The following is a 14173-nucleotide window of genomic DNA, read 5'->3' as shown; positions in this document are numbered from 1 at the left end:
GTAGCTCAGTTGGTAAAGCATGGCGTTTGCAATGCCAGGATAGTGAGTTAGATTCCCAGGACCCCCATACGTAAAACATGTATACATGCATGACTGTGAATTGCTTTGGATAAAAGTGTCTGCTAAATGGCATATACTGTTTTATAATTCCCAGGGTATTATTTTGGTGTCTCAAAGCTTTTATCTAAAGTAATTATAGAATATCTTTAAATGCTTGCTTCAGTGTTCATACAAGGTTACAACAAATTCAACCCTACCAAACAAGTGTCTTTGTCCAAACACCCTTCACTTACCCTAGAAAGTGTTACATAAGTTAAGCATTATCACTTTTACCAAGCTACTGTGCTATGACAAGACAGCATTACTTCATAAAAGTGCAGTGACTAAAACAGACCAGTGACTGACTAGTGACTACTACTAGCAGTGGAAATCTCTGCTTGCGAAGTGATGGCATTCCTAGATTAAACCAGTGTTCAATACAGTTGGTCCATTTTCAGCATATTCTCTAGCTAAGGGAACACACTTGACTTGCAGCATGTTTGCAACAGCACTGGTGAACATGATACCATCTTTGTTAGACAGAGTAACCTTTGACAATAACTTCTATGATAAGGCTGTTTTTATGATACACCAGTATCACTACACGCTAGCCTAGGAACATACAGAGTAGGAACTGCCAGATGCGTCATAATAGGCGCGCTGGGAGCCACATTTGAAATCGAATGCATTGAATACATGGAGCCGGGCAGCCTGGTCTCATAGACTAGACGTAACATAGTAAATGTAAATCCGGGACACTCTAAGTAGTATGATATGTTACGTTTGGTATGGTTAGATAAGGGGGGGGGGGGGTTGCTGAGGAGTATTTATGTCTGTAATAAAGCGCTTTTGTGGGGAAAAACTAATTCTGATTGGCTGGGCCTGGCTCCCCTGTGGGCTACACCCCTGCCCAGTCATGTGAAATCCATACATTAGGGCCTAATGAATTTATTTTATTTGACTGATTTCCTTATACGAACTGTAACTCAGTAAAATCTTTGAAATTGTTGCATGTTGAGATTATATTTTTGTTCAGAGTACATTCAATCACCCCTTTCATCATCATCATCATCATCATCATCGAATTCATTAAAAAAATTGTGGATATAGTGCTAAACGTGAAGAACTTGTGGATGTCTCGGTGAATTGAAATGATGTTGTTGCTCTGAAGAAGAAACAATGATACAATGTAGCCTAACAACATCGCTCGCAAACTGCACAGATGTGAGATTTGTTTCACTATAGAAGCACTGGTCCTCTTACATTTTAATTCCAGGTTTCATATCAAAATATTTAAGGGCAGATCGAATGGTCTGCTCTTCCCATAACAGTCACGCCAAGCAAAGGGTTGCTATGAGATTGAAATGGGAAAATAATATACCTGTGAATTACTATGAAATACTTTGCTCCACAATACCGTCTGATGTACATATTTTCTGTATTACATGAATGGTGACCACAGCCCTTCCGAAAATACATTTAAATTGTGTTTTAATGCGATTCTTTCCGTTTCGAATGTGGCTCCTAGTGTGGCTTTACTTCTGGGCTATTATGACGCATCTGGCAGTTCCTTCTCTGTATGTTCCTAGACGCTAGTTAGGGGGCATGATGACATACAGTACTAAAGTAAGAATTCAACAGTAAACATTCCATAACTAACTGGGTCATTTCCTGTTCTGTGTTGTAGAGATTGCACTGAGATAGAGGCAGTTGTCATGTCATGTAAATGTAAACTAATGTAAGGAAACGAGGGATAGACCAGGTTTACCTAATAAACAGTGTTTATTGGTCCTATTTTGCATACTATACAATTTACTGTTCAATGACAATAAAATAGTTGTTTGCTCAGTTTCAGTACAATAAAACAAGTTTTTCAAGACAAAATAATAATAGAGAACACAGACTGAAGGATTGAGTGACCTAGACAGGTTTAAAGTGTGACTCATAGGGACAGAAGTGGGGAATTATTCAGTAGAAGAGAACATACCACTAAATGAGACACTCAATACAGACAGGCTGAGACAGTGATTGGATTTTCACTTATAAAATACCTATCCCACAAACAGTTGTAAAACAGTAATAAAACAGTTACAATGTCATATTCTCTGTTAACCTAACAAGAGGATGGCCTCTCCTAGTGCATGACACATTGATAGAAATATGACACATAGATTCAGATCAGAATAATCTAACACTATCAACATTTGTCTGACTTTCAAAGATCTACACATTTGAATTGTACATATAATTACAGATCAGATAATTTACAATTAATTACATAATATACAGTACCAGTCAAAAGTTTGGACACCTACTCATTCAAGGGTTTTTCTTTATTTGTACTATTTTTTACATTGTAGAATAATCGTGAAGACATCAAAACTATGACAAAACACATATGGAATCATGTAGTAACCAAAAAAGTGTTAAACAAATCAAAATATATTTTATATTTGAGATTCTTCAACTAGCCACCCTTTGCCTTGATGACAGCTGTGCACACTCTTGGCATTCTCTCAGCCAGCTTCACTTGGAAGCTTGAAGGAGTTCCCACATATGCTGAGCACTTGTTGGCTGCTTTTCCTTCACTCTGTCGTCCGACTCATCCCAAACCATCTCAATTGGGTTGAGGTCGGGGGATTGTGGAGGCCAGGTCATCTGATGCAGCACTCCATCACTCTCCTTCTTGGTAAAATAGCCCTTACTCAGCCCGGAGGTGTGTTGGGTCATTGTCCTGTTGAAAAACAAATGATAGTCCCACTAAGCCCAAACCAGATGGGATGGCGTATCGCCGCAGAATGCTGTGGTAGCCATGCTGGTTAAGTGTGCCTTGAATTCTAAATAAATCACAGTGTCACCAGCGAAGCACCCCCACACCATAACACCTCCTCCTCCATGCTTTACGGCGGGAACTACACATGCGGAGATCATCCGTTCACCCATAACGCGTCTCACAAAGACACAGCGGTTGGAACCAAAAATCTCCAATTTGGACTCCAGACCAAAGGACACATTTCCACCGGTCTAATGTCCATTGCTCGTGTTTCTTGGCCCAAGCAGGTCTCTTCTTCTTATTGGTGTCCTTTAGTAGTGGTTTCTTTGCAGCAATTCGACCATGAAGGCCTGATTCACACAGTCCCCTCTGAACAGTTGATATTGAGATGTGTATGTTACTAGAACTGTGAAGCATTTATTTGGGCTGGTAACTCTAATGAACTTATCCTCTGCAGCAGAGGTAACTCTGGGTCTTCCATTCCTGTGGCGGTCCTCATGAGAGCCAGTTTCCTCATAGCGCTTGATGATTTTTGCGACTGCAGTTGAAGAAACTGTCAAAGTTCTTGAAATATTCCGTATTGACTGACCTTCATGTCTTAAAGTAATGATGGACTGTCGTTTTTCTTTGCTTATTTGAGCTGTTCTTGCCATAATATGGACTTGGCATTTTACCAAATAGGGCCATCTTCTGTATTCCCCCCTACCTTGTCACAACACAACTGATTGGCTCAAACGCATTAAGAAGGACATAAATTCCACAAATTAACTTTTTAGAAGGCACCTGTTAATTGAAATGCATTCCATGTGACTACCTCATGAAGCTGGTTTAGAGAATGCCAAGAGTGTGCAAGCTGTCATCAAGGCAAAGGGTTGCTTTTTGAAGAATCTCAAATATACAATATATTTTGATTTGTTTAACACTTTTTTCATAGTTTCGATGTCTTCACTATTATTCTACAATATAAAAAAAATGTAAAAATAAAGAAAAACCCTTGAATGAGTAGGTGTGTCCAAACCTTTGACTGGTAATGTATACTTTTTGTAAAAATGTCTTTCCTGAGGGAAGATTAAATGAGTGATATAGCTAATCAGTAGAGTAATGGACCAGTCAAATAAACAAGACCTAGCTGTGGTCTATTAGATACCAGTCCTAGTCTAGAAGTGGAGTAAAGTAACACAACCAGGGTTAGCGACACAAGGGTTAGGGACACAACCAAAGGACCGACTTGGGATAGGCCCAAAGTGCATGATTGGGACAGACCCAGAGGCCTATTTAGTACGAGTCCTAGATAGGCTAGGTGGTTGGGGATGTGGTATCAATCCTAGATCGGGGTTAAGTGGCTGGGTGGGGATGTGGTACGATTTGTGGTCTAGAAGTATTGCTCCATGGTGTGCTCTGGGCCGTCGAGCCAGGTGGCACTGATAAGCTCCATCAGGCTGTTGTGGTGGGAGATCTGCAGGCTGATGTTGTCGTTCTGGAGGGAAGACGCCCCCTCCCCCTGGGCCACCTCGTGGAAGTGACGACAGATCAAGGGAACCACCTGGGAAGCGAGGGGGAAACGGAGAGAAGGTGGGATGAGAGGAAAGTGGAGTGGTAGGGAGAGGAAAAGCATTAGAGACAGAAGAGATTATTTCAAAAAATTGCATATGCAGTAATTGCATTAGATTACACGCAATAAATATTAGTTCATAACCAATTTGTTCTACGTTACTCTAAGCTGGCTGTTCAAATCAAATCAAATGTTATTTGCCACATGCGCCGAATACAACAGGTGTAGACCTTACAGTGAAATACTTGCTTACAAGCCCTTAACCAACAATGATGGTTGAAGCTCATGAGAGAGATGGTTTTACCTTGACAATGATGAGTTTCTTCTCCAGGGGTTTTCCGTCTGGGAACTTCTCTCCAAAGCACATGTGGATGGTATAGTCAGGAGAGCCTCCTCTGTTCTCCTTAAATGCTATCAGCTCTAAAAGGGTTAATGGATGTCAAAACACTGACATTAGACAAATGGACAGAGGTTAGCATTATACTGATAGTGATTTGTGTCTATCTCTGAGAGGTGTGTGTGTGTGTCTGAGCTTATTCTTCATAGCTGTCTTCATGGTCTTTGTGTAATCCAGTGAGCCAAACTTACCACTCATGTACTTGTCGAAGCTCAACAGTTGTACCATTTCATTTTGGGGCATCTTCCTGGGTTCAGGGTGTGCCTCTCTGGGGTCACTAGTACTGGAGAACACATGGCATTTGTCCTGCCGGTAACCATAGATACCCGTATTTCGTATCTCCAGGAGAAGACCCCTTTGGACGCTCCCTAGGATGCGGTTGGTGTATTCAATCTGGTGGAAATGGAGGCAGAGGAACAAAGAGGTACAGAGAAGTTAGTCTGGGATTTAAAAAATTGTTGAAAAAAAAATGTTGCTAAGACTTGTTGATAGTGTTTCTTAATGCTATGTGCATTGCTAGTGAATGACCAGTCAGTTTCACTTGCATCCAACAAAGACACACATTCGAAAACCACAGGTATGTACACAGAACGCCATATAGCATCTCTGCATGTCTGGCAGACATATCAGTGTGGATGACGGATCACCACCTCAAGCTGAACCTCTGCAAGACGGAGCTGCTCTTCCTCCCGGGGAAGGACTGCCCGTTCCATGATCTCACCATCACGGTTGACAACTCCATTGTGTCCTCCTCCCAGAGTGCGAAGAGCCTTGGCGTGACCCTGGAAAACACCCTGTCGTTCTCCGCTAACATCAAGGCGGTGACCCGATCCTGTAGGTTCATGCTCTACAACATTCGGAGAGTACGACACTGCCTTACACAGGAAGCGGCACAGGTCCTAATCCAGGCACTTGTCATCTCCCGTCTGGATTACTGCAACTCGCTGTTGGCTGGGCTCCCTGCCTGTGCCATTAAACCCCTACAACTCATCCAGAATGCCGCAGCCCGTCTGGTGTTCAACCTTCCCAAGTTCTCTCACGTCACCCCGCTCCTCCGCACACTCCACTGGCTTCCAGTTGAAGCTCGCATCTGCTACAAGACCATGGTCCTTGCCTACGGAGCTGTGAGGGGAATGGCACCTCCGTACCTTCAGGCTCTGATCAGTCCCTACACCCAAACGAGGGCATTGCGTTCATCCACCTCTGGCCTGCTGGCCCCCCTACCTCTGCGGAAGCACAGTTCCCGCTCAGCCCAGTCAAAACTGTTTGCTGCTCTGGCACCCCAATGGTGGAACAAGCTCCCTCACGACGCCAGGACAGCGGAGTCACTCACCACCTTCCGGAGACACTTGAAACCCCACCTCTTTAAGGAATACCTGGGATAGGATAAAGTAATCCTTCTACCCCCCCTTACCCCACCCCCCAAAAAAAGAAAAAAGAAAAAATACATATTGTAAAGTGTTATCCCACTGGCTATAAGGTGAATGCACCAATTTGTAAGTCGCTCTGGATAAGAGCGTCTGCTAAATGACGTAAATGTAAATGTAGTAGCAGCACCCCTACCTGTTTGTGGTCTAGCAGGCCGTCAGTGCTTGGGAAGCAGAGGGTCTGGGCGTTGGGCTCAGGGGCATCACACTGGTAGTGGAGCTGAACCCTGGGGCCTGACACCTGGGTCTTCAGCATCTCTCTCCTCCTGTAGGAGATGGTGATCTCCAGGTCCAAGAGAGACGGCTGGGCAGCAGGCAGGTTGAGCAGGGCATCCTGGTTCACTGTGGGGAGATGGGAGAAGTCTTCAAATAGGTCACATTTTACTACATGACTGAAGTGCACTTTATTTTACAGTACAGAAATGATTAGAACTACATGGTAAAAAGGTATTTACACAATAACAACAAGTTGTATGTACAGTGGGGGAAAAAAGTATTTAGTCAGCCACCAATTGTGCAAGTTCTCCCACTTAAAAAGATGAGAGAGGCCTGTAATTTTCATCATAGGTACACGTCAACTATGACAGACAAATTGAGGAAAAAAATCCAGAAAATCACATTGTAGGATTTTTTATGAATTTATTTGCAAATTATGGTGGAAAATAAGTATTTGGTCACCTACAAACAAGCAAGATTTCTGGCTCTCACAGACCTGTAACTTCTTCTTTAAGAGGCTCCTCTGTCCTCCACTCACTACCTGTATTAATGGCACCTGTTTGAACTTGTTATCAGTATAAAAGACACCTGTCCACAACCTCAAACAGTCACACTCCAAACTCCACTATGGCCAAGACCAAAGAGCTGTCAAAGGACACCAGAAACAAAATTGTAGACCTGCACCAGGCTGGGAAGACTGAATCTGCAATAGGTAAGCAGCTTGGTTTGAAGAAATCAACTGTGGGAGCAATTATTAGGAAATGGAAGACATACAAGACCACTGATAATCTCCCTCGATCTGGGGCAAGATCTCACCCCGTGGGGTCAAAATGATCACAAGAACGGTGAGCAAAAATCCCAGAACCACACGGGGGGACCTAGTGAATGACCTGCAGAGAGCTGGGACCAAAGTAACAAAGCCTACCATCAGTAACACACTACGCCGCCAGGGACTCAAATCCTGCAGTGCAAGACGTGTCCCCCTGCTTAAGCCAGTACATGTCCAGGCCCGTCTGAAGTTTGCTAGAGTGCATTTGGATGATCCAGAAGAGGATTGGGAGAATGTCATATGGTCAGATGAAACCAAAATAGAACTTTTTGGTAAAAACTCAACTCGTCGTGTTTGGAGGACAAAGAATGCTGAGTTGCATCCAAAGAACACAATACCTACTGTGAAGCATGGGGGTGGAAACATCATGCTTTGGGGCTGTTTTTCTGCAAAGGGACCAGGACGAATGAATGGGGCCATGTATCGTGAGATTTTGAGTGAAAACCTCCTTCCATCAGCAAGGGCATTGAAGATGAAACGTGGCTGGGTCTTTCAGCACGACAATGATCCCAAACACACCGCCCGGGCAACGAAGGAGTGGCTTCGTAAGAAGCATTTCAAGGTCCTGGAGTGGCCTAGCCAGTCTCCAGATCTCAACCCCATAGAAAATCTTTGGAGGGAGTTGAAAGTCCGTGTTGCCCAGCGACAGCCCCAAAACATCACTGCTCTAGAGGAGATCTGCATGGAGGAATGGGCCAAAATACCAGCAACAGTGTGTGAAAACCTTGTGAAGACTTACAGAAAACGTTTGACCTGTGTCATTGCCAACAAAGGGTATATAACAAAGTATTGAGAAACTTTTGTTATTGACCAAATACTTATTTTCCACCATAATTTGCAAATAAATTCATTAAAAATCCTACAATGTGATTTTCTGGATTTTTTTCCCTCATTTTGTCTGTCATAGTTGACGTGTACCTATGATGAAAATTACAGGCCTCTCTCATCTTTTTAAGTGGGAGAACTTACACAATTGGTGGCTGACTAAATACTTTTTTCCCCACTGTATGTATTTTTCCTTTTTTATTGACTTGTGGATGTATGGACCTTGCATACTGTGGTAGTCTGGCTGCTGTACTGCTACTGGGACAGGTGGTGTTGAGTGGATCTGGGAGACTGGCTGAGGCTCTGTTAGAGGCTGGAAGGGGTAGCAGTCTTCTGGTACCACTGGGTGGTGTGTGTGTATATAGTTCTCTGCCCACTGCTGCTCCTCTGTGGAGAAGAAAAAAAGGGAGATTTGAGAAAATTGGTTTCTTATCTCATTAGAAAGCTTTCTCCAGAAAAAAAAAATGTTTTTGTGTGTGAGTATTAAACAAGCCATTGTAAGGGGTTGACTTTCTGCAGGTGGAGAGGTGTGCTGTACCAGTATGTTGGTTCAGGTCTAACGTGTCCACAAGCTTGAGTAGATCATCATGCTGTTTGGAGAAAAAATACATTCACAGATTTGAAATGGTTTGACATTAATTTGTCCTCAAAAAAGACTGAACAAGTCAGAATATAACAGAATAGATAGAATAGAATAGTGCTTTCTAGGAGGGCAGAATTGGACAACCAGCTCCTAGTTCAATATAGATTTAACATGACTGTACCTCCATTCCTGGGGGGGTGTAGCCTGTAGAAGTGAGAGAGCTGTAGATGTCAATGTCATAGTCCTCCACAGCAATTTCCTCTATGTGCGGGCTCTTATAGTTATCTGTAACAAGAATACCTAATCAAATTAAAGTTGGGGCAAGAGGAGACTTGCGTTGGCTACCTGAGCTAATGTCTAGGCTTTAGCTCAGTGGGCTAACACAGTCTTGTGACACTTTAGATACATTACACAAGCCATAGTGATCATACACTCATTGTTGATAATCAGGTAGACTTTATGGGGGTCGTCTGAGTCCTTGGAGTGGTCTTCCACCATCATGAAACGCTTGGTCAGGTTGTTCAGTACACTGCGAAAGTTAGCCTTCCACTTTGCCTTGTCATTGGGATGCGTGTTGATTTTACCACTGACCACTGCCCATGCCTGTAACCACCAAAGAATTTGGGAGTTTAATTTCTGCAATATCCTGTAGCTAGGAGGCAAAATAATGCCATGCCAACTGACCAAACCTGTCAACATAACAATGATGAAAGGCTAATTGAAGTGTCATAACAAGTTTATGATAGATTTGTATAACATTACAATATCATGACTCATGACGTGCAGTTTGCAATCAAACCACACCCTCTATTTCCTTGAATCTCTTCAAAACACAACCTTCCACAATGTAAGCCTATTCCTTACCCTGAATATTTTACTGTCGTCCTCGCAGCAGTCCTTCCTAGAGATGTGTTTCCACGGAACTCTGAACTTGTTGTTGTCCACAAAGCACAAACCGGCGTATTGCCCGGTCAACACCTGTTCTATCAGCCAGTCGGCAAACTGAGGTTTGGGCTTGCGGCTGGAACATACAGGGAGGAAGCAGATACATACTTCAGAAAAGAGAGGCAGTAGCTGCAACATTGTTGAGCGAATTGTCAATGGAAGAGCACTTCTTAATTTCACAGACAGAGAAAAAGGAGAGAGGGAGAGAGACTGTACCATTGCACTATACCCGCAACAATCAATTCAATCCGTAGGGTACCAATGTTTTTACAGTAGAAGCACACTACAATCACTAGTAAGCATAGCCGAGCTCATTGGAATATCCATTCCGAACTCCTTTTTACAGTAACTGTTATCAGTAACTACAACTAGCCTTCTAGTCTGCAGATTGCGAGAACATATCTGTTTACCTTACGTGCAAATATGAAAAATATTACCTTTGCATCTTTAATGCTGAGCCGCGTACTTCTGTCATACAATGGAAGTGTACTACTATGCAAGTGTTCTTCTAATTGTTTTCAGGTACATTGCTGGGCACAAGGGTTTTATAGGCGTCATGATGTCAGATAGAGGGAGTTCTCTTGGACAGAGAGGAGGAGGAGATTAATTTAATTAGGTATTTCAGACGGTACTTTAATATTAAAATGCATGTACAGTACCAGTCAAAAGTTAGGACACACCTACTCATTCAAGGGTTTATCTTTATTTGTACTATTTTCTACATTGTAGAATAATAGTGAAGACATCAAAACTATGAAATAACACATATGGAATCATGTAGTAACCCAAAAATTGTTAAACAAATCAAAATATATTTTAGATTTTAGATTCTTCAAAGTAGCCACCCTTTGCCTATGACAGCTTTGCACACTCTTGGCATGCTCTCAACCAGCTTCACCTGGAATGCTTTTCCAACAGTCTTGAAGGAGTTCCCACATATGCTGAGCACTTGTTGGCTGCTTTTCCTTCACTCTGCAGTCCAACTCATTCCAAACCATCTCAATTGGGTTGAGGTCGGGTGATTGCGGAGGCCAAGTCATCTGATGCAGTGCTCCATCACTCTCCTTCTTGGTCAAATAGCCCGTCATTGTCCTGTTGAAAAACAAATGATAGTCCCACAAAGCGCAAACCAGATGGGATGGCGTATCGCTGCCGAATGGTGTGGTAGCCATGCTGGTTAAGTGTGCCTTGAATTCTAAATAAATCTCTGACAGTGTCACCAGCAAAGCACCCCCACACCCCCACACCCTTCACGGTGGGAACCACACATGTGGAGATCATCCGTTCAACTACTCTGCGTCTCACAAAGACACAGCGGTTGGAACCAAAAATCTAAAATTTGGACACTTCAGACCAAAGGACAGATTTCCACCGGTCTAATGTCCATTGCTTGTGTTTCTTGGCACCAAGCAAGTCTCTTTTTCTTATTGGTGTCCTTTAGTAGTGGTTTCTTTGCAGCAATTCGACCATGACGGCCTGATTCACACAGTCTCCTCTGAACAGTTGATGTTGAGATGTGTCTGTTACCTGAACTCTGTGAAGCATTTATTTGGGTGCAATCTGAGGTGCAGTGAACTCTAATGAACTTATCCTCTGCAGCAGAGGTAACTCTGGGTCTTCCTTTCCTGTGGCGGTGCTCATGAGAGCCAGTTTCATCATAGCGCTTGATGGTTTTTGTGACTGCACTTGAAGAAACTTTCAAAGTTCTTGAAATGTTCTGGATTGACTGACCTTCATGTCTTAAAGTAATGATGGACTGTCGTTTCTCTTTGCTTATTTGAGCTGTTCTTGCCATAATATGGACTTGGTCTTTTACCAAATAGGGCTATTTTCTGTATACCCTCCCCCTGCCTTGTCACAACACAACTGATTGGCTCAAACACATTAAGAAGGAAAGAAATTCCACAAATTAACTTTTTAGAAGGCACACCTGTTAATTGAAATGCATTCCAGGTGACTGCCTCATGAAGGTAGTTGAGAGAATGCCAAGAGTGTGCAAAGCTGTCATCAAGACAAAGGGTGGCTACTTTGAAGAATCTGAAATATAACTTTTTTGGTTACTACATGATTCCATGTGTGTTATTTCATAGTTTTGATGTCTTCACTATTATTCTACAATGTAGAAAATAGTAAAAATAAAGAAAAACCCTGGAATGAGTAGGTGTGTCAAAACTTTTGACTGGTACTGTATGTGTAACCAACTTGGTTTGGTGTAATAATGGCGACAAACGCCAATCTGAAAGCGTAAGTTATTCTGCGAAATAATCTTGTCACCAACTGATGATGAAACAAACAAAGTAGGCCATTTTTCTCTCACACTGAAGTTGGCAATCAAACTGTGTCAGGGTCAAGATAACAGGATGTGTAGCAAATATTTATGAAGTCAAATATTTATGAAGTCAATCTGACTCTTTTGACAACAGGCTGAAAGCCTCACTGAAGCTGAAATTTCATCCACCTTGTTCTGGAGTTTTGTTTTAGGTATTTATACCTAGATATGAATTGATTTGGGACTGGGTTTGGGAAAACATGTAGGCTAATTATAATGTATCAAAATCATCAGTAAGACTACATTTACTCACTTCTGTACACCTGTAACATTCCATTTAAGTGGTTTCTTTAGAATTTCATGCAGATGTGTGTCTTATGTAAATGAATATCCATGAGTGGAAATTCCTCTACGGAAAACTAGCCAGACTGCTTTGTTGCTTTGTTAGCATTTTAACCCATGTCAACTGTAGTCACTATTCTGTTGGTCCTTTCATTGCTTTCATATTGCACAATGCATCCATAAACCAGGGAACTTCAGGGGATTACAGGCATGATCTACAAAACAAATGCCCTTTAAAATGCAACTAGAAAACTTTGAGTGATTGTATCAGGGATCTACAGTGCATTCGGAAAGTATTAAGACCCCTTCACTTTTTCCACATTTTGTTACGTTACAGCCTTATTCTAACATTTATTAAATTACTTTTTTCCCTCATCAATCTACACACAATACCCCATAATGACAAAGCAAAAACAGGTTTTTAGACATTTTTGCAAATTTATTTAAAATAAAAAACAAATATAAGTCAAGTATTCAGACCCTTTGCTATGAGACTCGAAATTATGCTCAGGTGTATCCGGTTTCCATTGATCATCATCACACCTGTCTATATAAGGTCCCACAGTTGACAGTGCATGTCAGAGCAAAAACCAAGCCATGAGGTCGAAGGAATTGTCCGTAGAGCTCCGAGACAGGATTGTGTCGAGGCATTGATCTGGGGAAGGGTACTAAAAAAGTTCTGCAGCATTGAAGGTCCCCAAGAACACAGTGGCCTCCATCATTCTTCAATGGAAGAAGTTTAGAACCACCAAGACACTTCCTAGTGCTGGCCGCCCGGCCAAACTGAGCAATCGGGGGAGAAGGGCATTGGTCAGGGAGGTGACCAAGAACCCGATGGTCACTCTGACAGAGCTCCAGAGTTCCTCTGGGGAGATGGGAGAACTTTCCAGAAGGACAACCATCTCAGTAAAAGGCACATGATAGCCCGCTTAGAGTTTGCCAAAAGGCACCTAAAGGACTCTCAGACCATGAGAAACAAGATCCTCTGGTCTGATGAAACCAAGATTGAACTATTTGGCCTGAATGCCAAGTGTCACGTCTGGAGGAAACCAGGCATCGCTCATCACCTGGCCAATACCATCCCTACGGTGAAGCATGTTGGTGTCAGCATCATGCTGTGGGGATGTTTTTCAGCGGCAGGGACTGGGAGACTAGTCAGGATCAAGGGAAAGATGAACGGAGCAAAGTACAGAGAGCGCTCAGGACCTCAGACTGGGGCGAAGGTTCACATTCCAACAGAATCACGACCCTAAGCACACAGCCAAGACAACGCAGGAGTGGCTTCGGGACAAGTCTCTGAATGTCCTTGAGTGGCCCAGCCAGAGCCCGGACTTGAACCTGATCGAACATCTCTGGAGAGACCTGAAAATAACTGGACGCTCCCCATCCAACCTGACAGAGCTTGAGAGGATCTGCAGAGAAGAATGGCTGTAGCGTAACAAAATGTGGAAAATGTTAAGGGGTCAGAATACTTTTCTAATGCACTGTATAGGCTTATGTTGTAGTGACTTTATATCATATAATTTATCTGATATATCAAAGTTGATACAATGCAGTTATATTTAGGTATAAGTAGTATGTGCATGAAAATAACAAGAAATTCCACTGCAGCCCTTTGAGTTTGATTCAAACATTCAAACATGACCTAATATAAGGCACCCTCCTCCTTCAGCCATGTGGCCACTTGACTGGATAGTAGTAGTTGATTGGGTTGCAGTCTGAGAGCAAGTCTCCATCCAGGGTTACTATTACCCATAACAGCTGCTGAGAGTGACGTGTTATTGGTTGAGAGGATCCAGGGTGGCTCACCACAGATGAAACTTCACTGTAAATACAAGATTAGGTTTTGTTCCTACTAATAACACCACATCTCTGGATAGACTGATGCTATCTATATGTGTCCCATAGGGTGGCGCACAATTGACCCAGCGTCGTCCGGGTTTGGCCGGTGTAGGCCGTCATTGTAAATAAGAATT

General features: G+C 42.7%; 1 protein-coding gene across 1 annotated transcript; it reads right to left on the bottom strand.

Annotated features, from left to right (window-relative positions):
* Positions 1 to 4184: 4184 nt before the first annotated feature.
* LOC311134596 (interferon regulatory factor 7-like) lies at positions 4185 to 10063 on the bottom strand (the record flags this gene model as incomplete). Its single annotated transcript, XM_084168330.1, has 10 exons — positions 10024 to 10063; positions 9506 to 9662; positions 9073 to 9244; positions 8823 to 8926; positions 8597 to 8648; positions 8290 to 8445; positions 6325 to 6530; positions 4953 to 5154; positions 4669 to 4784; positions 4185 to 4355 (listed from the first exon to the last, which is right to left on the bottom strand). The coding sequence occupies exons 1-10, from the start codon at positions 10059 to 10061 to the stop codon at positions 4185 to 4187; spliced, it is 1374 nt and encodes a 457-aa protein (XP_084024456.1). The 5' UTR covers positions 10062 to 10063.
* Between the last annotated feature and the right edge of the window lie 4110 nt (positions 10064 to 14173).

The sequence above is a fragment of the Coregonus lavaretus genome (genome assembly GCF_964263955.1).
Source record: "Coregonus lavaretus genome assembly, chromosome: 9".
Taxonomy (NCBI): domain Eukaryota; kingdom Metazoa; phylum Chordata; class Actinopteri; order Salmoniformes; family Salmonidae; genus Coregonus; species Coregonus lavaretus.
Note: the sequence above shows the minus strand (reverse complement) of the source record. Positions and strands in the feature narration are given on the sequence as shown.